The following is a 25,776-nucleotide window of genomic DNA, read 5'->3' on the forward strand; positions in this document are numbered from 1 at the left end:
ATGATTGGTGCACATGGTATGTATGTGGAGTCACGGGGAAGACAGTGTAGCTCAGAGAAGACAAATAGGGACTCTGTGGCATCTTACTACACTGACTGCAAAGGGGTATCAGCGGGGGGGCTCCATAATAAGGGTGAATGTAATAACCACATTGTTTTTCTTGTGAAACCGTCATAAGAGTGTGTATCAATGATACCTTAATAAAAAAAATTTAAAAAAGAACATTATAAATGCCAAAATAAAAGGAATGCTTTTAAATGGGTGAATTGTATGGTATAGTATGGTATATCACATCTCAATAAAGCTCTTGCCAAAAAAAAAATCTTTGAGGCACACAGAGGGCTTTTGCTTATATACATTACATCTATCAATAATTACCTGTTGGGAATTTAAATGGAGAAAGTATTCAAATATTAATTTGAAGATAAAAATAAACTCATTACATTAAAAGAGAGAGAAAAGCTATGGGCATTTTGTATGAGGGAGACATCCATTCTAGCTCTAACAGTCACAAAGGGTATTTGAAAAATAGATAGGATTTGGGCACTTGGAAAGGGTAGGTCGGGCATTCCAGGTGGGGACAACTGTATGAATAAACAGAGAAAGCAAGAATGACTTTTGTGCACCTATGAGATCAATCTAGCTGAAGAAGGGGCTCATTTCTTCTAGTAGTAAAGCATTAAGACTAAACAGATAGATGGGTCAGACAATAAAGGCTTTGAACACAGGCAGAACAGTTTAGACTTGATGTGGCAGGAACCGGAGGGTGCCCCTGTAGGAGCTGACACAGCTAAGGTGAGCTGCAGAGGGGGGTCTGAGACACTACGCCAGACGACTTCCTGGGTGGTCACACCTGAGAAAGGGAACAGGGCGGTGACGCACGTGTAATCACTGAAGGGGGCTGGGGAGGGAATGGGTTCAACAACGTTCACATCTGAGTTTAGACAAGAGGCAAGTCCAAGAGACTTTTTAAGAAAGATTAGAGCAGTGGAAAAGGTGATACATTCCAGGGAGCACTTTCATCCGACTCCTCAGAGCAGCCATCCTCATCTTCCTCGTGATGCTCAATATTCATGCTGGCTGTTCTTCTTTATAAATTGAAAAATATACAAATCAGAAAAGCTAGAAAGCCCCCTTTTTTTCTAGTTTATTTATATGGAAGAGGGGAAATAAAGATTGAGTCAGCAGTATAGCTCTGTATTTTAAGTTCTATAGGTTAATCTTACAAAGGTTAATCTATTAACCTTCTACATCCAGATTTTTGTTATTGTCAGTTGACATTTTTAATATTCTAATAAGATTACTTTTACCATTGAAAGGAAAAAAATCCGTATAACAAAACTTTTTCTTTGTAGGTGCCTATTGTTTTAGTGGCAGGGATGATGCTAGGAGCTTCCAAACATCTACAATCAATCAACATTCACTCAAAAGCTATCTGAGTTGGAAAGAATAAATATCAAGCATTTCAAATAATAATGCATACTTAAGAGAAATTCTGAATGGTGATTAAAACAGACTCAAATGAAAGTAAACCAATTCTAAGAAACTGTATCATGGCATCCTTCATTAAATTGGTGTCAAGCTAAAACACAGGTTGGGTTTTTCACCGTAGGCAGGATATTCTGGAGTCCTTTTAAAGACAAATTTTATTCAATAACTATAGCTTACATAAGCTATTACTGAAAGATGTTTGCATTCCCCAACCAAAAACTAGGAAACTGGTGGAACTGAATTCCAAAAGTATACCAACTAGCTTGAGAGAGTATTAAAACATTTACTGGAGAGGTAAACTTCACATATGAAATTTTGTATGTGGATAAGAGTATTTAATATCATACTAAGAAAAATGGCATAGTGATGGTGAACAACAAAACCAAAGAAAGTGTGAATCTGTGAGTTGCTTTTTAAAGGAACTACTGCAGACATGTTCCCAGATTTTAACATTAATGGAAATCTTAAGATCCTTATGCAAAAATTATATCCAATCAAGAACTTTTTGTATCCTTACCAAGTTCCAATAAAGACACTGTTAAATAATAAACTAAAAACAAATATTTCACTAGCATGCAGAATGTGATGTGTTTCCAAAATACAGTAACATCCCCACATGCTGAGAAGTCTTCAAGCATGAAAGGCTTTCCCCAAATCAAACAACTTAAAATACCAGGGGGAGGAGACACTGCTTACATTTTACTTCCACTTCTCTCCATCCTGTCCACCCCCACCTTTCTTTTTAAGTTTACATTATCCAGTGTGCAAATTTTATCAATGAGAGGCCAGGAAGGGCTGCCTCCCTCTGGTATATTTACTTAAGATATGAAGGTCAAACCACCATTGTGCTCATAAAAGTTGTGGCCCTTTTGGGGCCTACTTCAGGTCTCTCCTTACCTCCAAGTGACTCATTATGAAGCAAAAGAAAAAGGAAAACTGAGCTGATCAAAGGCCAGGCTGTCATTAAGTGAGCAGGATCTTAAGATGAAAGGCTTGCCCTCCACTTCAAAGGTACAGCTGAGCCCGGCACACTAACAGCAGGAGTCCCGGATGCGGGCTGCAGGCTGCAGAGTGAGGATCTAGAGGACATTCTCAGAGCCTTTTATGTGTGTGCTCATCACATAAAAGGGAAACACAAGGTGAAACACAAAGAAAAATGCTTTCCTCCCGGATGTAAAGAGGAGTGCGTAGCCCCGAAGTATACAGTGAATGACATTCACCCTTTCCACACTTGCAAAAATGAAAATTGTTTTCAATTTAATGAGTTCAGAGACTGTGGAAGAGGTTGGTATCTCTGAAACAGTGTGCAATTATACGTAATCAGAGTTCTGCCTTATGCCCTCAGGTCGGTCATGAAACAAATTTTCACTCTGAGACATCTTGGATGTAGCAGTAAGTCTCCTATGCCCAGCAGCTAGATGCAGGAAACTCAGGGTGTTGATGCAGAAAGCCCCGCAGACCTGCTTGAGGCTTGGGAGTGAGAGCAGAGTTGGTGTAAGCCACGCAGGGGCCTAGGAGGAGGAGCGGGAAAACCATACCCTGCCCCCACCCTCCCATCCATCCACAGTGCCACCAGACAAAAGTGCCTTATGTTATAAGGTGCCCTTAGGTCATTCTGTCTAATCTCCTTCCTAAGGACAGATCCCTGAAATAACTATAAAAAGGGGTAAGCCTATACTCCTGGCCCCAGCCCCTTTAACCTTATCTGTACAGTTCTGGCCATGCTAGAGACTGTTCATGAAATGTACAAGGGTCCACCTCACCCCTGTAATTTACCATTAGTGATGCAAATGGATGAAAGTGCACAGGAAGCAGGGCGAGCCACCCACTCTGTCTGAAACTCACTGTCAGCAGGACAGGTAACATACAGGAGCATTTACTTAGTACTGGGAGAAGTTTCAAAGCTTTATATGAATGAATTCATTTCATAGTCCTGATTCCTATAAATAGGTTCTATTTTTAGTCTCGTGTTACAGAGGAGGAAATAGAGGTAAAAAGTGGCTTAGCAACTTGCTCTAGGTCACATGCTCTTTGGAGAGAATTACTGGGGCAGACTGCGCTCTAGCTGGGGTTCGAAGGATGAGCAGGAGTTTGCCAGAGAACAAAACCCTGCAGGCCAAATGAGCAGTCAGAGTACACCACTGGGCAGTGGCTACACAGGGTACAGTGAAGAGCAGTGAGAGACCAGGGCAGGGCAAAGACGCCCTGTTTAACAGTGATGTGGGGGACAGGTTGGCCACTGGCACCAAAGGCTTTAGCACCTCCTAGGCCCCCCTCAAATAAATACTCATAGAATAATAACTAGTACTTAGCTTGCTATGAAGACTAGCTCAAGACAAGTCCATGAGCCCTTGCTTCTCACACTTCCAAATCAGACCGCTGCCACTGGACTCTCCTGTTCCAGAATTCTGGAGCAGCTTCGTCTATTGCACCATGCCAAAGACTTTGAATATATCTTATAGGGATGCCATGGGGAGCCAATGACAGCATTCAAACTGGAATGCAACACACATGCAGGCATATACGTGCCCATCTGGGCAGCTGCCCTCGCACCTACAATTCCATCCCCTCCTCCCCCAACCCCCAAATTTGTTTTCTGTAAAGATTATCTTAATTTACAACATGCATGATGACAACTGGTTTCTTTTAAGTAGGACTTGATTATAAAGAAAACACAATACTAGACTGTCAGCTCGTGAGCTGTATTATGTTCAGCAGTGAAGGCGCCCAGCACCAGACGCAAAGCCCGGTGCCCAAATAATCACTGAATGACCTACAGGGGCCAGTTGTAAGATTCATAAACGAGCTAATACTACTTTGCAAAATATTTTTGTAAGCCAATGCACACACAACAGAACTATGCAAAGAATCAAATGGAGCAACAGTAACAAATTACTCTTCCCTTCAAATATCCAAATTTTATAGCAGGTTTCAGATATAACTTAATAGACCACACATTGACCCATTTAAAGTGCCCAATTCAATGTGTTCAAGTGTATTCACAGGATTGTGCAATAATCACCCCCAACTAATTTTAAAATATCTTATCCCCCCAAAAGAAACTATGCCCCTTAGCAGTCACCATCCACACTGTATCCCTTGTCCAGCCCCTGGCAACTATTTACCTACTTTGTCTCTATAGATTTCCCTATTCTGGACATTTCATACAAGTGGAATCATATGTACAGTGTTTTCTGGCTGGTTTCTTTCACTTGCACCATGTTTTCAAGGTTAATCTGTGTTGCGATGTATGTCAGTACTGTATTCCTTTTTATTGCCAAATAATATTCCACTGTATGGGCTATATCACATTTTATTTATCCACTCACCAGTTGATGGATATATGGATTGATCCTACTTTCTGGCCATTAGGAATAATGCTGCTGTGGATGTTTGTGGACAAACTTTTGTGAGGCTATGTTTTTTAATTCTCTTGGGTATGTATTTAGGAGTGGAACTGATGGGCCATATGGTAACTCAATGTTTAAAATTGTGAGGAACTGCCAGACTGTTTTTCAAAGTTTACAGTCCCACCAGTAATGTACTTGGCTTCCCATTGCTCTACATCCTCACTAACATTTGTTATTATCTTTTTTTATTTTTACCATTTTACTGGAAATGAAGTTGTATCTCATTTTAGTTTTAACTTGTATTCTCCTAAAAAGTATCGACATTGAACATCCTTCCATGTGCTCACTGACTATCTGTGTATCTTCTTTGGAGAAATGTCTATTCAACTCCTTTATCCATTTTCAAATTGGGTTATCTGTCCTCATACTGCTGAGGTTTAAGAAGTTCTCTATATATTCTGGATACAAGCCCTTTATCAGATAAACTTTTTTGCAAAAATGTTTCCCATTCTGTAGGTTCACTCAGACTCTCCTGTTCCGGAATTCTGGAGAATATCACAGTTATCTATGGCCTTCAGACTTAGGAACAAAAGATTTTACACAAAATCTGACCCTTATTTCTTACCTCTTTATAAGTATGGAAATTTTAGAACAAATACTCTTTGAAAAGCCATTTTCTTTCCATTCTGTATCTTGACAGCCTATGTTGAATGATGAGGTCCCAGCCATTGCTGAATACCCACCACCTACACTCCTTGAAAATAAATAGCAGTTATGTTTACTACACACTTTCTGGCATTTCAGAAATTCAATCTATCTTCCCAAAGTCTGTGAATGGTTTTACAAAACAGAGAAATACAATGTCACACTATTAATGGACTGCAGAACCTACATGCGTTTGCCAACCTATTTTCTTTAAAACCGTGCTGACAGTGACTGTTTCAACTGCTCCCATGCTAGAATGCTCCTGAACCGTTATAGCTTTGACACAAGGTCAATGGGAATTAGACTAATGAAGAAAGAAAGCAAAACTAAGATTTTAATTTGGAGTCTACTAGACTGTATTAACTTTTAGCAAATTAAACAGATGAGTAGTTTGTAACCACTGACATTTGTATTTCACTATTTGTTCTCTAGGCTCCTTACTCTTTCTGTGCCACTAACCTTTAGAGGCTAGCTCTTTGTCCATCTCACTTCAACCATGCTTTCCAGGAATTACAGAATCAGTAATTCCACAGCAGATTATAGCATGGACCCAGTCAGATCAGAGAGACAGATGTGAGCTCATGTAATTGAGAGGCTTCCATCTGTTGCCCTGAGAACTGGGGACTGAAAGATTCTTGCATTTTCTTTCTTACATTCATTCAGGGCTATTCGGGCTTCAGATGACCCATTTACTTAAGCACCAGCTATTTCAGCAAATACCTTAAACGGCTCACCTTTCAACCTTTCTTGCTAAAGATGGATGGACAGCCATGGAAGATTCTCACACTGGATCTATTACAGATCCCAAAGGTGGCTGAGGACACAGAGGTGATAATCCCACACGGAGAAAGTGACAGTGCTTCATATGTACCCAAATCCTAAACTTCCCCATTAACTCACAGCCAATCAAGTTACCTCACTCAGACAGCAGATTACCTACTGGGGATAATTCAAGGTACCTGCAGACTTGCTGGAATTGAAGAAAGGACCTGTTTATTAAAGAGAAATCATATTCTCTATTCCCAGGATGCTCAGTCGCTAATGCTGAATATTGCTATGACTATCCAGGTGAAAGTAACTTCATGTGAAAAGTGTATCCCTGAAAATGTGGAAATAAATTAACTGTGGTTAAGTCTGATCATGCTCTACTGAGCTCCTCTTTAAGGCACCAAGTGGTTCTTACTTTATTTGCATCAATCCCTGGAAATGTTCCTTATCATTTCTCACTCAGCCATTCTTACCACGTAGTACAGTGGTTTTCAAAGTATAGCCCTTGGACAGCCTCTGTAAGAATCACCTGAGAGGCTTATTTAAAATGCATGTTCCCAGGCAGGACCCGGTCTTACTGAACAAGTTCTCCCAGGACCCTAAAAATAAATCATTTTAGGCTGCTTCCCAAGGTGTTCCAAGCATGCGAGCATGTTCCCCTTTGCCTCTTCCACTTTCAAAACACTCAATACTGTGACTAACCAATAACAATGATCAATCAATCAAGCATTTCCAACTGCCTAAGGGGGAGTTTCGGGGTGCTGTGGTACAAGGCAGAACTGATATGTGTGAGCATCTACGCTGAAACATCTAGTCAGGAAATGCCAGAAGAGCTGGGGTCCAGAGAACAAGATTTAGGTTGTCCTGGCTACTCACAAGTAAAATAGCTTATGACCACCTTTAGAAGAGCTCGCCTCTGCTTTCGAACAATGGTGTCTTTTTTTAAATGTTCACCTCTGTAGAGGTTAGAACGTTGGTTACGTGACCCCTACTGGTGCCTTAGTTTCCCTGTGTGGAAAACGGGCATACTGACTGCTGCCTTCTAGTCTATATATTGCATTTACTGCCATATACGTCCTCCATATCCCTTGTGTAACAAAACAACCCATCCGCCCAAAAGCTTTGAATGAAGCACAGGAGATACAGTAAAAGCCTTGCAGGTAGAGTCTGTGACCATTAATTTGTAAATTTCCCAGTCTAGAAAAACAGGAGGCACAGGGAAGTAAAGTTTCCTCTTACTTCCACTGCACAAACTAGTCTTAACTTGCTGGAAATTGCCAGCATTCTCTCAGCTAGCTCCTCAAGATTGAGGCCAGCCCCAAGAGCCACAGTGATCCATTTCTGAGATGCCAAGCAGATAGACAGGCTTTGGATGGAGTAAGAACAGCTCAGCACAATGGGGGGTAGGGGGAATCAAAAAGTTTTTTGGTGAATCCACCTTTTAAAATACCTCATTTTATTCTGTGAATATTTATAAAATAATTAAGAAATAAAATAATTTAGAAATAAATCATACACTAACTTCTGAAGGTTTCTCTCCCCAAAAATTCAGTAGAGCCAGAGGCTTTTTCTTTGGTCCCAGATTGTTTTTCAAATGCTACTTCTTGACAGAAGGGATCACTCATGAGAGCTAATGTGCTATTTGTGTCACATAATTCGTCTCTGGCACTACATTTCTTTTCAATCCTATGAGCAGACCTTCTAAGTAGGATTGCTAGCATCTGGCAGTTTATCTGACCCCATGACAACTGAGAACAAAACTATATAACACTTAGTTCATAATCTATTATGGCATAGTCAATGACAATGGATTCTGAAGTCTTTGAAATTACAGGCTTGAAAATGTCAGACTACATATTTATGCAGAAATGCACATGGGTATATATTTCAAATTTTCGTATAATTTATATATTTCTATATTATATAAATTTCTAAATATAGCTATATATCATAGAGATCCAAGTGAAATTAGAGATCTAAAAAAAAAATCCAGTTTCACTGGCATACAAACCCACACGCAAAATCACCATATCTAAAGCGTCAATTACTTGAGAGAAAGGAGTCTACTTCACAAGTAGCCACTGCTTTGTGTGACATAAATAAATGGGCAAAGCTAATCAGAATAAAGACAAAGCAAGAGACTATCAGTTTACCAGTGAGCAAAAATCCTCAGATACTGAAAAATAAACCATGCTATTGTTCCAAAGATGTTAGACCAAAGGGTTGGGACCATGGCATTTTGCTGGGATTCAAGTGCAAATCAGCAAACAAAATGGCATGTCTTCTCTGGCTTTTTCATAGATAAAGAGTGAAAAAGGCATTATAGTCTATATAATGACCCAGCCCAAACTTTGTACAGAAGCTATTAGTGCTTCTTAAAAAAAAAATTATCTTTTGGATAAATAAAATAAGGTATATCCATATAAGGGAATATTATTCAGCAATAAAAAAATGAAGTACTGGTTCATACTATAACATAAGTGAAGTTTGACTATGCTAAGAAGTCAGTCACAAGACACTATATATTGTATGACTCCACTTAAATGAAATATTTGAAATAAGCATATCTACAGAAACAGAAGGCAGACTAGCGGTTACCAAGGCGGGGGTTGGGGACTGGGTGGTGGTACAGAGAGTGACTGCAAAAGGTTTCTTTTGGGGAAGGAGGTGACAAAAATAAAAATTTTCTAAATGTAGAGCCTGGTGATTATTGCACAACTATGAATATACTAAAAACCACTAAATTGTATGCTTTATATGGGTGACTTTTATGGCTGTGAATTTCATCTCAGTAAAGTGTTAAAAAATAACTAAAAAAAAAACTATGTTTGAAAAGCTATAGCAGAAACAGAGCCATCATGAAAGACAATAAATATGGCAGTGAGGCCCGGACATTACACAAATGAGTCATGCAACTGTCACGTCTGCGGTGGTAACCAAAATGAGGTGAATCAAACACGGAAGGGAAACTTCTCTGAACACAAGGAAATAAACTGAGCCAAACACACACACACACACACACACACACACACACACACACACACACACACACACACACACCAAAATCAAGGCCACACACACACACACAAAAAAAAAAAAAAAAAAAAAATCAAGGCGATACGAGTCCCTGTATGGGTGGATATGTGTTCAAGTGTCACATCTGCCACCAGAGATCTTCTCAATCTCCTCTTGTTAAAAGATAAACCCTGGGGTGGATAGGAACTTAAAGGCTTTTTTTCTTATGAAACATAAGACCTAGTACAGCTAGAGATTTCATGACCTTTAAAAGGCAGTACAAGTATTTCAAGGTGCCATGATCATTCCCTGCACCACCCTCCAAAAACCACTGTGGTAGCTCTGAGCTGTGATTATCCCACTCTTTGGTGGGAGTGGAGGGCTCATTCTACAGAAAAATCACTTAGAGACAAACCAGGGAACAGGCACACCTTCTATTAAGTGAGGTGAAAAGCAGGGTGCTAGAACTTTACCAACAACCATTGCTCTTTGTGACATAAAAGTGCGAGAGCAAAGGTGAACTGAATGGAGACAAAGCCAGAAACCTTCGGTGTACCTACTCTAATAACTGAATTATCTCAGCCCTCGAAAGCAAGGGCTGTGGGACCTCAAATCATCACACCTTTGCTTAGTGCCTGCTATGGTCAAACAATAATGAGAAATGCTACGCACGGAGACATGAATGGCAGGAGACTCCTTGCCCTCAAGCAACTTACACTTTAGATGTGGTGATTTCCCCACACACACACACATTCATATTTCTGTGACCACACATATGTAATATGTATGACAGTGAACCTGAAATCCTAACTTTTTGTTAAACATGCAAATGAGGGCTGTCATTTTCAAAGTAGTCATTCTAGAATGACTTGAACCTACTTATTCCAAAGAAAATTGTCACTGATGAAAAGGAGTTTCTAATTCCACTTGTGGAACTGGCTTTAGAATGACCTAAGAAAAACTAGCTCATCATTTTACAGGCATACTTACACTGAACAGCACCTGGCAAATACTAAGTGCTCCATAAGTGTCTAATACACAAACACATAAGTTTAATTACTAGCCACTGCATGAAACATTCAAAAGAATGTATCTCAGACCTTGAAGGCAACTTCTAAAAAACCAAAAATGTTCTGAGAATGACATCACCAGTGTTAGATTAAATGTGTAATTTTCTAAGGTAACTATTTTATTTTAAAGACACGCTTGAACACCTTACTTATTTAAATGTGTAAGTTGATACATTTCTTTGCTTTTAATGTCACGCTTTATTTACATCAAAGGTAACAAAATACAAGATGATATAACTGCCAAATGCATATTATAGATGATAAACTCTAGAGCAACTCAAAAGAGGATATAAACATACTCATATATTGAAAGAAAAGAAGGCATCTTGTTAGGCATTGAGACCAGAAAAGGTTACAATTCCTGCCTTTAAAAAGTTCCAGGCAAAGTTTCAAGGAGGAAGCTGAGCTACACCCTGAAGGATACATCGAATTCACATGGCTGGAAAGGGGCAGGAAGGAAATCCCACCTCAGGGGGAAATGACAACAGCCTGTGGAGCAGCAGTAGGCACCAGAAGACAAATCAAACTGGAGCTAAGAGAACTTGATCCCTGAGCTTTAGTTTAATAGGCCAGTGGTTGGATGAATCATTTACCAAATAAAACAAAGCCACACTATACAAAAGGAGAGTGTTCCCAAAAAAGAGTCCTCTGTGCCACGTTGGTGTTTGCTCACATCCCTCAGTCTGGCCGCCTGCAGGTTTCTATGGCTTGGATTTACCCATTTGGAAAACCAGTCCCTCCTTTGACAATACCAAAATCACTACCTCTGCCCTGAAATTAGTCAAGAAATACATATATTTCAGATTCTAACTTGGAAGATCAACTCACTGAAAGTAGAAAATATGTCTTTTTGCAGAGTATCAATCAGCCCTAAAAGCTATTCCAGTTAGTCAAGAATTATAAATCAACAATGAAAAACACCTTGATATTGCCCATAAATCCCCAGCAGGGCTAAAATGAAAGACTGGCAATACCAAGTGCTAGTGAGGACACAGAGTTCCTGGAGCTCTTGTAACATTGCTGGTGGGAGGGTATGAGATGCAACCACTTCAGAAAACAGTTGAGCACTTCAGTTAAGCGTTTCCGATAATCCAGCAATTCCACACTGAGTATTTATCCAAGAGAAAAGAGCACACATGTTCGCAGAAAGGTTTGTGTACAACTGTTCAGAGGTGTGCACCACCATATTTTACCACAAAATGGTTAAAAAATACAGTTTAGTTTATGTGTATTTTATCACAATAAAAAAATGTTTAGAGAAACTTTATTAATAATAAGACCTGGAAACAATGCACATTGTCCAACAACCTGAGAAAAGATGAGCAAATTGTGATATACAATGAAACATAGCACATAATACAAAAGAACAAACTACTGATTTGGGCAAAGACATGGCTGGATCTCAAAAATATTATGTTGAAGCTGCCTTTTGTGTAAAGAACATGGTTTCATTAATTCACCATGGTTTCCAACATAGCCTATTCTCCCGTACACTAAAGCTTGGTGTCAGTTCTCACTTTTTATCATGCTTACACCATGGGTTTGCTTTACAATAGTGGAGAAATACTTCTTTGTACCCGTATCTCTATCTAGAATGGAAAATCGAAATAGTCCTAAAAATGGACATATTTCCTGCATTTCAAGAAAGCAGAGAATACGTGTATTTTTGTTGAAGTACATAAAGATATATATATGTATATTATATATTATGTTGAGCACAATAAGCTGCAATCAAATTATTCTATTTATATGAAGTTCAGAGTAGGGCAAAACTAACCTATGACTTTGGAAGTCAAAACAGTGGTTCTCCTTGGGGGATGTGTCTGGCCTGGCAAGGGGAATGATGAACTTCATGGGGCGACAGAAATGTTCTGTATCTTGACCTGGGTGGTGGTTACAAAAGGTATCAACATAGGGGAAAAAGTTTCATGAATCCATGCCCGTAAGATTTCACCATAATTATTCCTCGATGAAAGAAAAAGAAAACTGAAGAGGTAGAAAACACCCCAGTCCATTATCCACACTAAGCCAAAGTTATGTTTTATCCAGCTCTCCCCAAATACTCCGTTATCACAAAATAAGAGTTCACAATAAAAATTCCTTCTGGGGTGTTATACAATTTACCCTATTCAGGGCAGTATCTTTTAAGGTCTGAACAAAGTACTTTACGAAGAACATACATATTAGCAAATTGATTTCTTGAGCCTTCTTAATATTCACTGATTTTTAAAATCCTAAATATAGTTTATTTCTATTAGGACCCCAGTGAACCATATGACACCCCCCCAACAAAAAAAAAAAAAAGAAAAAGCTGGTACTACAGTAAAAGCAACTCCCCAGTATAAAGATGGGTATGACGGAGGGAGGCAGTCTCACTCTGACCATAGTCAATGATTCCGTGCTTCTAAGATTCCAAAGGAAACTTTCTAACAGTTTCCTCAATATACTTTTACATCTTTCACAAGACCCTTGGGGAAATAAATCATCCACTCACATCTACATTCTGAAGTTTGAAAATAAAAGCAGTCACTTATTAGGTATGGATGCAGCTATTCTAAACAGTAAATCAGCACATAGATATCAACCTGTAGGAACACTTCTCACAACCTGGCAGCGCCTCTTTACTCCCCTTGTTCAATGTCCATGGCCCCTGCTAGGATGTGAGCTCCAAAGTCAGGGATCTAGATTTGTTTTTTGTTAACAGCTATCACCCCAGCACATAAAACAGTGCCCAGCACATACCAGGGTTTAAATATGTTCCCATAAATGATCAGTTCATGGAATTGACTACCCAGAGTCAAGTAACTAGAAAACAGGTCGACCAGAGGCAGTTATTTCCAAGCAATCAGCTCACTTCCTGAGAGTTTCCCTACAGAAACTGGGCCTGAAGGGGTTTTCCTTCTTCCCCTCCCTTAATCCCTCCTCTTCCCAGCTGCCTTTCCTTCCTCTGAGAACAGCCTTCTAAGAGTTAACAAACTCACTTGTGCTACCGCGTATCACTGAGTCACTCACATGATATCAGTGTTTCTTTATCTGTAACAAAAAGGCACTGAAGTAGTTTCCTACATAGGCAGACATCACGGTTCGTGGTGCTAAGCACAGAGATGAAAGCCCAAGTCCCAGCCCTCCCGAGTTTACAGAAAGGCAGACAGCTGCGTGAATAATAGGGAGATACATTCTCTGGCAGAAGCATGCCTGGTACGCAATGAAAACACAAACACAACACCTGCTCCAGCCAAGAAAGTAGGAGCGAGGAGTGCACCTGAGGGACTAATTGGAGCCAAGGAAGAGAGCAGGGGGAATTTAAGGGAGGCAATGTTTCACCAGAAGGAAGTAGTTTGATACAAACAGACCACAGGATGCGGGTGAAGAACAGTGGTAGACAAGACTAGACAGGTAAATAGGGAATGGCATCCAGTAATATGGATGAAGGCCTGGAGGAGAACAAGATCAGAGCTAAGGGTCAGGTGTGGGGTTCTTTTAGTAACAGGGAAGAAAAATTAATGGAGAACTACTAAGAGAAGAGTTCCGGGACCTCTTCAACATCCTCTATAATTTGTTCTTAGGTGGCCATGAACCCTCACTTATTTATTCTCTATCCCAAACTAGTATCTCCAACAGCAGCCTCTCATCTGTGCTCTAGACCCATATAATCAACCTTCTAGTATTTACCTCTTAGAAATCTCAAAGATCCTTCAAACTGAACATGTCTGAAATTAAACTCATGATCTCACCCCAGAACCCAGTCCTCTCCCTGTTTCTGCAAACGGCAGCCCCTTCCTTCCGACTGGACCAGCTGGAAACCTGGAAGACACCCTCGGTGTCTTGTCTTCTCCCTCACCCCCTGCTTCAATCCACCGCCACAGCCTGTCAGTCTTCTGAGCATCTCTCAGACCCACCTCCTCCTCCCTTCTCCAGGATCACCACCGTCCTCTGGGTCACAACCACCTCTTGCCCGAACCACTGCAATGGGTTCACACTGTCTCCTGTCTCTGTGTCCTCTCTCCTCCTTCTCATACAGTCTGCTCTCAAGCTGCAGCCATAGTTTGTTTTGAAAATGTTTAACAGCCTGCCTCAATCTTTTATGCGTTCCTCCCACCACTAGAAAAGGGCTCCACAAAGCCCTGGCCACGCTGCTCCCCACTCGCTCACCAGCATCCTTTGTTCCCACTGGAGTGGGCACTTGATAAATACTTGAGCCAAGGGATGCTAAGAATTTTAAGAACCTGGAATGCCACAAAGAGATTCAACTAAGGTAAGGACTAAAGAGTGTCCACTGAACCCGCCACTAGGATATCATTTAGTGACTTGTCCAGAACCATTTCAGTGATGTTATGGGAGCAAAAATCAGATGACAGTGGGTTGAGGAGACCATGGACAAAAAGAAGGAGTGATAAATTGACTACCTTCTTCCGAAAATGTGAATGCAATGAAGAGTCCCTAACAGCTGGAGGAGAACATGAGATTTAGGGATAGGATAGTTTGGTTTTAAAGTTGGGAAAGTCTTTTGCATGAGCACATGATGATAAGAAAGAACCAAGAGAGGAAGAAGGGGAAATCAGAAAAGAAACAGACCACTGGTCAATCCCTGAGGCCAGAAGGGTCCCTGAGCCTAAGGCAAAGGAAAGAAGGATGGTTGGATTCCGAAAAATCTGCAAGGGGAAAAGCAGGAAGGTGTGGTGGGTTCTTCTATCCTGTCCTTAAATGATGCACAAGGATTCTTCCTCTCCTGTTCTTTCTGTGTGTTGGACAAAATACAGAACCAAATACACTCTGTGTGTGTGATACTGTACTTGTTACTGGACACCAAAAGCAATGTTTGCTGTTAATTCTGGAACCACGGGTCACTCCCCCTCGCCCCCTGCCGGTATCCGCGAGTCTTATCAGTGTCAAGCCTCTGACAGAAAAAGAGCTCCTCCCATCAGGGGCTCCAGAAACTGATCGTGATTGTTCCCAATTCTGAATTCAGCAGAACAGAGGTGGAGAACTGCTTAGGTTTCATATTGAGAATGACTACTATTTTCCATCCTTCTTGCCCCTCTACTCACTAGCACTTAATGCCTGGTACAGCAGCTATTACATATTTCTTTAAGAAACCCACCCAAATCTCTCTCCCAGGTGATGTTAAGCATTGGCAAACAGGTCACAGCTTTTCCGCAGGGAAATAAAGCAAGGGTTCTCTGTGGGGTCAGCCAATAGTTTATCAGTTGCTCACCCAAAAAAACAAATGTTTAAAAGGACACTCTGAGTAAGACTGGGAGAAAATGGGTATAGGAAAAGGCTGCTGACATCAAAATAAAAAGTAAAATTAATTCCTTGTCACTTGAACAGTGCTGCCACATAATGGAAGATGTGTTTGTTTTCAAAGGGGGGAAAATATCCAGAAATGTGCACTCATCACTCCCTCATCTGTTATCAGGGAAGAAGCATAGACTCTGTCCAGCTGGATTTGGGGTGGTGTAAACAGCTTTGCTAAATGGCTTGGCAGAGTGCATCTGCAACAAACCATTAAATTCTGCAATTCACTCTATTAAAACCAAATCATTAGCCAAGAAGAATTAACAGGCAACTATTTTCATGCAAAACAGATATAAAATAAAAATCAAGAGCAATACATATGGATGATTCTTTTTCATTCATAATTTTAGAAGGTGCATAATGCAGACTATTGTTTCAGATCTTTTTGCCCTTTAACAGCCATCTCTATACAATATAGAGTATTGTTTGCATACTGGAACAATTTAAGCTTTTTCTGTGTATCTAAAAGTCCCTGGATTAAGATCCAAAGAAACCTGGCACTGCAACAAAGCTGACTTGTAACAAGTCTCAGCCTTTAAGCAAACTGCTTATTAATAAAGAACTCAAGTCACTGTTCAGATCCTGATTAAGCTATGTATCTCTACAAGTGCCCCCCTTTGCAACTCTCCAAAACTGTACAGAATTTTTTTAACACAACAACAGGTGGATGAGAAGGAAGGCTGGGATGTCCACATATATTCCACAACCAAGATAACCTGGCTTCGTATGGAAAAGGCAACCCTGTAGGACATCTCCAGTACCTTAAAATATCTCATAAGCAAGAGACAAGAAGAAGATAAAGAGGAAAATTACAACTATACAGGGCTCAAAAGAAAACAGACAAATCTGTTTGTTTAGAATTATACACATAAGTAGTAAAGGTGTAAAGAAAAGCAAGTTACAGATTTTGATCAAGGAGAGAATGCTTGGAGAAAGTGGTTTACTATTTCTTAATCTGCTGTTGACTGAAAGGTTGCTCATTTTTAAACTTCACATATGTTTTATGTATATATAGTGTATTTTCATAATAAAAAATGTTGAGTCAGACAGAGGCAGACTAACCCTGAGTACTATAACATTCCTTAGTGGAGTACAGGCATTCCATCCATGTTTAAGAGAATGGGTATTGGGTGACAAAAGGCCAGTGCTGGGTTTTCTCCGATCACTTACTGAATGTATCTGTTTGTTTATGTTTACAGACTTCCTTACAAATAAGCAGGTGAAATGTTTAAGAGTTCAGAAAGATCTTATAAAGAGAAGCCAAATTAACTTTAAGAACAGATTTCTATTTTATTTAAGGTAAATAAAGTCTTTCAATTAGCAGCGATTCACAACAGATTAAAGCATATCCTGTACACAATACCCTGAAATTAAAACAATCTATAGTATTCTTTTAAAAAAATGCAGAAAAGGCAGCAAGGTAACAAAGCAAACTGATGGAAATAATTCTTTGGAACTTGGCAGAACATGTGACATTCAGAGAGGCAGAGAGAGAGAGAGAGAGAGAGAGAGAGAGAGAGAGAGAGAGAGAGAGAGAAGGGGAGAGGGGGAGGGGAAATAGAGAAAGTAATACAATTATCAGATCCTACTTTTAAAATTAAGTGTCCATGGTTGAAGGTTATTTGGGGGCTTGGGGGTGTTGACATAGTTCATTAAAAAATAAAATAGAGGGATTATTTTATAGAACTAATGCTGAGCAAAGTAAGAGGGCAGTTCCAATGGACTCAAACAATACAGAGATTAAATATAAAGTCATTGAATAAATGTTAAGATATACGGAGCTAAAACAGTCAGAAACTTCCTAGTAAGACTGGTTTTAGATGTTTGTGTACATGGAGAAGTGCTTAGTCTGAATCTAATTTCTTCAAGTCAAAACCCAGTTTTCTGCAACATCCTCACACCTGAGGGGAACCAATCTTCTCACATGCTGAAGAGTCTAGGGGGTTTGGGGTACCTTCTGGCATATTTTGAAAAACTTTTCTTCACAGCAACAAATCCAAACACCCTAGGCCTAGAAGGCCTTGCAGACAACAGGGAAGGGAAGGAGGAAGGAAGAGAAATCTGCCTCCCAAAACAAAGCCATGTGTGGGCTCCAAGGAATAAACAGCCAAGTAAAACAATCCTTCCAGCAGAGGGTAGAGAAACAAGGGTGGGAAGCTGCAAGGCAGGAGGATGTGATCACACCTTCCCTTCACGAACTGTAATTAGAGAAATACAAACTGGCCAGATCTCCTGAGCTCTCTTGGGCTCACCTGGGCATGTTTTATGACTGGTGCTCCTCCCCGCCTCTCTCTCCCTCCCTCCGCCTCCTACAGATAAAGAGCTAAAGTGAAATAAATTTGGACAGCAAAACAACTACAGATGTTCCACCTCGCAATACACCCCTGGATCAAGAGCTGGTCACTTGATAAGCAGGGTGGCGGAACGGGCTGGTGCAAAACGGCTCTGCTCTGTGGCCTGCTCACCTTCATAGCACCCGAGGCTCCTAAGTTTCCTGATGGCTCTGAGCAGACAGACAAAGAACTCTTAAACTGCTGGAGGGCAGACAGCCGGAAACAAAAGAAATCCGCCACCCATCCTCGCCCATTTCCCTAGAAAAGTCTCACTCAGCTCCACTCTTGTGGGAATTTTCCTTTCAATTCCTGAAAATTAAGCGTAGTTTGTGATGAAACAAGTGGTAATTATGTTCTAAAACAAAGGCCAGCTCTAAAATTTGGGGAACTTGGAACACTCTTAAGGCCCTCAGAGGCTCACAATATGCAGTTTACTGTTACTTTCTCCCAATATAAATCACACTACTAAATTAGAAGGGGAGAATTCTCCTACCAAATTACACACTAATGGCTCTTAACCCATAATTAAAGTATCACTAATAGCAGCTTAAAGCCACAGCCAACCATGAGCACATTTATTAGGACCTAAGTTTTCAGCACCAAGTAATTATGTTAATATAACCGTCGGCCATCTTAAGAAAAGTTCCCAGCTCCCCTGGGGGTTTAAACACGCTTAGCGAACTGGCATTGCACAGGGCCACAGGGCCGCCTCCTCTGCACAACCAGAAAAAAAGGCCAAGCCAAGCCAAGTGCCAGAGCTGCAAGGAGGGCAAATTCCAGCGGGGCTGGTCACCCGGAGTTCTCTCACAGCCATCTTTCCCGGACCCCCGGGGAGCCTACACGGATAACTGGCTTCAGGGCAATGAAGAATCCAGGACACAGGAGCTGCACCGCATCCAAAGTGCCATCCCCTTGCTGGGGGCTGGGGCTGTGCGGGGCCACTAGGAACTAATGATTAATTAAGGAGTCGAGACAAAGTGATTCTGGAGAGGCAGAATGGTACAGAGAAATCAGACTACTCAAAGCCACCAGCTTGTCACGAAATTCAATTTTGCTACAAACTTTCGAATAAACTTCAAAGGACAATTTACCTCTCCCGGGTCTCAGTTTCCCTGGCAAAACAAGGCAAATGGATCAGATATATCTAAGGCCCCGAAGAGTCCTACAATAATTAGAGAATACACAATAGTATATGTAATTAAGTGCTAAATTAATACAGTGTGACTACAACAGCCATTGAAGAGCTCTCTTAGGTTTGTGGAGTCAGCCACTTCTGAGAGCCAACTCAGGCACTGTCCCAGGACACGGTGATGAAGGAGTGCCCTGCTTCATGAAGTTTCAGTCCCTTTGTGAAACAGTCTCAGGAGTTCACAGGATAAAAGTGAAGGCTGGGGTTGGACTATGACCTTTTCATGGAGATAGAGGCAAAACCAGGATTCAACTGAGTATAATTTGAATAGTCAGTAAGGTGAGGAATGACGGACTGGTTAACTGTTGCAGACTGTAGTAATAACCAGGATCTTTGTGAAGAGACACATTAACACAAGCAGAGTTCTGCTAACTTTCACATCACCAATGAAGGTATGTATAATTAGTTTCTAAGCCAAACTTAGATTTTTCCTGCCCTTTGCCAATCTCTTCCCACCCCAATGTGTCCCACCCCAAACCTACTACTTGTGGTTAAATTCTTTCCTTTCTTGTCTCTTCAGTTACACTTACAGGCTACTGTGGTGAAAGTCACCAAGCAGAGTCCATATGGAAGCCACTGGGTCCACCCTAAATGTGGGATTTCAGGAACACCTTGTATGCTACAAGGTAACTGGCTGAAAAGGACCTGTGGGTGTGTAAATTGCTAGAGAGATTAAAGAAAGATGATGCAGACACCTGATTTATTTTGCAGAGTAGAGCTAACACAACTCAGGAAAACAGTATAACTAGCTTAGAAGAATAACCAACACGAACATCTCAGTTTTTAAAACTAAGAATTCTGAAAATTAATCTGCCCCTTATTCCTGAGTCCCTTATGAATCTGCCTGTGCCCTAAGTGAAATCAAATGCTGCCTACCAACTGTACATTCCATTTTCTAAATAGCTTCCCTGGAATGCTGGTGAGCAGCTATGTTTAATACGCATAGTCTCAAAGTGTCGGAACTTAAAAGAAGGGTGTTTCAAATTTTCTTACAAAGAAATTTCCATCTAAGATTTATGCCCATCTTCAAAACACCCTTTTGAGTTGAGAGCAGATGTGTGGAGTGTTTACACTAAGAAAACCACTAGGACATAAACAACCCACTATAAACACCACTCCAATTTTGCTGTGCTTTTTTGTGCTTTTTTCTTCATTTCCTGTGTATTTATTTTGGTGTTAAAATAATGTAAACTCTCATAATAAGGAAAAATAGATGTTTATGGCAAATAACCCCACATATCTACTCAACTTTCAAAATCAAAGTTTCTTCATCCCAAATGAGGGAAGCTAGAAGGCTCCTCTCGTGGATGTCACAGACTACACAAAAACAAATCAACCTGGACAAGCTTTCCATAAGCTTTTCTTCACTACCACCAACTGGAGACAAAAAATTAATGTGGTATCAATTTCCTAGCAATCCCTATTATTCCTCTCTAAGGCTGATCACTGTTTTGTGGTTTGAAAATATATTACTCAAGGACAAATACAGGGCAATACAAATATCTTAAAAGTCTTAAATTTCTTGTACCCTGGGGAAAAAAAGTTTTAACAAAGGGCAACGTTAATTTCACAGGAAACAAGGCCAGTCACCTGCTGCTTAGACCACTCCGAAGAAGTCTGCCTTTTCAATGAGCTTCATCAAAAGCAAGATAACTTAAAGCAGCAGATTCAAAAAAAAGCAATTCACCAAAATTCTCATGAGTAGGACAAGTAGTAGTAAAAAAACAAAAACAAAAACCTACCTTTTTAAACCTTAAGTGAGAGATCCTTATCCATAGAGATAAATAAAAAAACAATATGAATGGGATTTTTTTTTTTTCCTTGAAGGGGAAAGGGTAAGTTTTCAACTGATTAGGCAACAGGCCTGAAATCTTTATGTGAAAAATACCAGCGGGTTGGCTCACCCTCCCAAATTTCTCCTGTGGCTTCTTTTTCAAGAGAAATGTTCAGTTCACTGTAGGAGAAAACATGGAAACTGCTCCTACTGAATCAGAAAGGAGAGGTCTCCCGGATTTGTATATGGTTACAACTAAAAACAGTCCCCCTGCCAAGCTGAATTCCCCCGGAGATGCCTCTCCGGCCACTCAAACCTAGGCCATTACCACTTTTTCAAATCGCACGTAGATAATGTTCCAACAGACTAAGTGGCGTTTTCTCTTCTTACTAACAGAGACATCTTGAAATACTCCAACGCAGTGGGGAAACACCTCAGGGTTTAGTAGAAGGTAATCAACACTAAGAACGGAGCGCCCTTCCCCCGCCCCTTTTAATTTAGCTTTCTGGCTGGCATGTTGTGCAATCACTGCCACAAGGGACTGGAGTGTGGAGGGAACATCCTTCAGTGTCAGAGTGCTCTCAGAGCTGTACAGGAAATGGGGATCAGACAAAGAGCCAGTCTGTGCTCTGCGACACGGGTGCCCTTCCAGCCCCCAAAGTGAACAGAAAAATCCTTCACTGTTTGAAACAATCACTCCCTAAAACAAAAACTCAACTGTGACTTTCTGTTCTCCTCTACACGAAAATCCAAAATGCTATTGGAATACAACAGGAATACTGTAGATGGTGAATGCTTAAAATAAGTATCCCGGGTGGGGGGGGCGGGGGGAAGCTCCACACGGTTAACTTTTACTTGGGTCCTGTAAATTCTTCCTCTAAACCGAACATCAGTAGATATCAGAAAGAAACACATTTTAAAGAGTTAAAAATTGAAGAGTTAGTATGTTGCAAGCGTACAGCTAACTTTTCAGTTTATATTCCGCCGCCTCCCCGCCCCCCAACCTTGAAGGCAAAGATACAAACTTTGTATTGAAAACAGTCCCGAATAACCGCTCCCCTTCCAAAGCACCTTAAAATCCCAAGAAAGAGAACAAAACGAGAGAAAGCGTTCGGCGCCCTCGAGGAGAGGCCTTGACAAAAGCAAGACAAGCCATTTCTAGAACGGAACCTCTACCTTCGTAGCACAGAATGCCGATATTGTTGTTCATCTTGTCCAAATACTGGTAGTTCAACAGGTCCATCTTCATAAATAGCATTTATTGGGCTAGCACAGAAAACCAGCTCTTTGCTTTCGCCCAAAACAGTACGTTTCAAAAAGCAATTATTGCTGAGCAGCTCCTGGCTCTTCTCTTAAAACTTCACAAAGACGGAGGCCCGGCCTCGGAGGATCAAAATGTAAAAGTTTAAAAAAGGTGGGGGGGTGGGGGGGGATACGCATAAAAAATCAAACTGGCACAAAACCCTTCACGGGTTTCTTTGTAGGCGGTGTACGTTTTGTATCCTCAATCGAGCATTTAAAAACCGTTTCAGAAGCCTTTACGAGCCTTCCTCGGACGCAGAGCAGAAACCCGGGCGGCACATCTCCCAGGACAAAGCCCCGCTCGCCGCGCTCACCGCCCGCTGCAAGCTGGCCGCGCTGACATGCTGGCCCCGCTCTGCGACTCGGACGGAAACGAGCTTCCTCTTCGCGGCGGGAGGAGCGCCGAGCATGCTCACTGCCTCCCTGGAGCTCTGCAAATGTCAGGGATCTCTTCTGTACAAGATCAGACTTTGTGTGTATTAGGGGCTTGAAAGAAAAAGAGGAGGTGGAGGGTCCGGACCGAGGGGCCGTGGCAGAGCTGCTCCGGACAGGAAGCAGCCTGGCCACTGCAAAACCGTAGGAGGAAAAGAGAAAAACCCAGGAAGTTTCTTTTTTCAGGAGCTAAGTAAAAAGTAAAAAAAATCCATCATGGAGGCACGCTTCCATGGAGTTTAAGTTTGGGGTGTCTTCACGTTTGGGTTCCAGAAACCCAAAGTGTTTTGAGGTGGTACATGTACCACATATTTGTTTAAGGTTTCTTTTTTTCTTTTTAGTTTTATTTTAAAAATTGCTTTATATATTGTCCATTTACACTTTAACTATTTGAAAGGATGTAACTTATCTTCACAATTCGTGTGGACAGGGTGGAGATGGTATCAGTTTTTTACAGCACAGGAAACTTAGACTCAAAAGGAATAAATGATTGGCCATGGCCCCCAAAATAGTTGGTAGATCTACTTTTACAGTAGCACCACTAACATCACAACCTTCTGAAAAGCAAGGAGGGAAAGAGAGAAACAGAAAGAAAGAGAGGTCTAAGCAAGTAAGGCTGATGCATCCAAAACCAAAGCCTACTGGAAATGATGGCAGGGGTTGTGTAAAATTATTTGAATTTTGCACATAAAAATTGTTCCATCTGTGTAGAGGCTGGTAGCATGCCTCTATGTCATCCCTTAGTGGAAGGACTTGAGGTTAAAACTTTGTATCTCTAAAATCTAGCACAAGTAGGTGCCCGAAAGCTGTTCGCTGAAATGAGTGACACTGAATGTTAGAGCCTTCAGCACATGAAGAACACACCAGGAAAACAGGAAAAAAGCAATCTTATCTTTGCAGATCACAGCTAGCTTTTGGGACTGTAAACAAACTAAAAAGTTCACCATATGAAGCATTTCTCTACTGATAGTTTTGTATGCTGCTTGGAGACTTCAAAAATATCAAGGAGTGTGCTCTATTATAGACCAAGACCTGAGATTTTAATACTCTAATAAAGTCGCATAAATAATTTCAGGACATTATGTTAAAAATTCAGCAATAGGTGCACTAGAGGTAAATAGGCAAGTTCATGTTCATGGCAGGTTATTCTAATCTAATCTTATTTGGAGATTAATGTAATACAACAGCCCTCCCTGGTGCCATCACTGCTCCAACAAGAGCAACCAAGATAGTAGCAGGTGCAACAGACAACAGAAAACTTATGATCTCACAAGCTTTAATTTACAAAGATATTTATCAATGCTAGATTACATATCCTAGATTCTAAAGAAGTCCTATTGAAAGATGTGTATACCATCAATTGTAATTAAAATAATGTTACTCGGCAGGGCGGGTCAGAAGAAAACTCAGAGCATCGAGTATACACAAGATTATTGCCCTTTAAAACAATCACTATCTTTCAGCATCAGATTCAAATTCAACTGATAGTTTTAGAGTTCAATAGCTGTCCTCTGGTCTTTGACTTGAGTTCTCCATCAGAAAACATTATGAATCATCAGCATAGCTCCTATGGGAGAAAGTTGGCCACACATGAGAATCAATATGAAGCTTTTAGGAATCCTCACACTGAGGTGGCATCCCAAACTAACCCGAATGGGTGGCACCCAGCATCAGCATCATTTTTCAGAGTCACAGCGTTGAGAACCCAAGGTTGAGAACCATTGCTGAAAAAATTATCTAGGCTGAGAAAATTACCCATGTTAAGATACTTCATTTTATACCCTAATTTTGAGAATGAGAGTTTTCTTTTAAAATATAGTGATTTAACCAGCCTCAAAAAATATAGTTGTAAAGATATGAGTACAGCATTTAGTAACTTCCCTCTGGTGATTCAGTATCACTTACAATATGGTTCTCAGTTTCTGAGCAAGCACAGTCCACAGCATACCCTGACCTGTGTTTAGAATCTGTGGTATAATTCCCAGTCCCTAGACACGTCTTTCCCACTGATCTGGGATGCCAGTGTGGTCCACAGAGGGGTTCAAGACCTAGTTGTCACTATCCACAAGAGACAGACACACCAACAGAGAGTGAACATTTTAAAACCTGTATAGCAATTTGACAGTCATTTTATGTCTCTTAAATCTTAATTTTAAAAATTGAGGGTTGTTTTTTTCATATTGCTAGTTATTGAGTTTTATTGCATTTTACAAAGTATCCATCTGCAACAAAGTCTGGGGGAAGAAAGAAGCACATAAAAACAGCTGGTCTTCCTCCCAAGGGACTGAGCAGCTCAGTGCTGGAGGACCGCTAGCTCCAATGCCCTCCACAGCCTGGGCCTCCCCATCCCGCTCCTCTTTCACCTTAGCTTCAAGCATTTTGGACTCCCTGCTTTAAAACTGCACTATTTCACTTTTCAGCGCACACATTTTTGGCTCATGGAAGATTCTTCCAGCCTGTCTTACCCAGCAACATCCATTTAAGACTTCGGCATACACCTCTCCTGCCTGCCCTTGTCCTCTTCCATCTCCTCCCCACTTTTTGTTATCATTTTGTGTGTACACGCGTCCATGCTGACCAAGTCTTAGAACAAGGGCCACGCCTTCTTCACGTTTTCAAGGCCAGTCCGGCATAAGCATGGCACATGGTAGACCATCGATAAATACTTGTTGAATAAAATCACTAAGATTAAAACATCTCAAAAGTAGATCCTCCACCCTCTCCCATACGCCCCACTCCCAACACACACTGAATCATCTAACTTGACCAGGTCTCATACTGGATTCTGTCAGCATCTTTTGGGGACAAGAAGTCCTCACATTTGAGGAACATTCATTTAGATTTTGACTGCACTTTAGGTCACAATCAAGTCATTCATTTAAAAAATCTGAATACTGTAAGATGTCAGTGCTTCTCGAGTTCACGCATAGGCTAATATATTCATAACTAAAGTACTAACAGGACTGTTTTTAAGGAAATTGGAAAGATGGTTCTAAATTTTACCCACAAAAAATTAGGAAGATATTTTTAAGAACGAAGTAATTTGAAC

The 25,776-nt window shown here is 40.8% G+C and overlaps 1 protein-coding gene across 5 annotated transcripts in view; it reads right to left on the reverse strand.

The window, feature by feature from the left end:
• VGLL4 (vestigial like family member 4) overlaps positions 1-25,776 on the reverse strand; it is a 138,099-nt gene that overhangs the window by 53,809 nt on the left and 58,514 nt on the right. The window contains exon 1 of one of the 5 annotated variants that reach the window (XM_017661637.3): positions 22,170-22,730. The exons of the other annotated variants lie outside the window; for them this stretch is intronic. Within the exon in view, the coding sequence (XP_017517126.2) occupies positions 22,170-22,251 (82 nt within the window). The 5' untranslated portion in view covers positions 22,252-22,730. Of the gene's footprint in view, positions 1-22,169; positions 22,731-25,776 lie in introns of those variants that run through there. 5 annotated transcript variants of the gene reach the window in all.

The sequence above is a fragment of the Manis javanica genome, chromosome 3 (genome assembly GCF_040802235.1).
Source record: "Manis javanica isolate MJ-LG chromosome 3, MJ_LKY, whole genome shotgun sequence".
In the NCBI taxonomy this organism is placed as follows: Eukaryota; Metazoa; Chordata; class Mammalia; order Pholidota; family Manidae; genus Manis; species Manis javanica.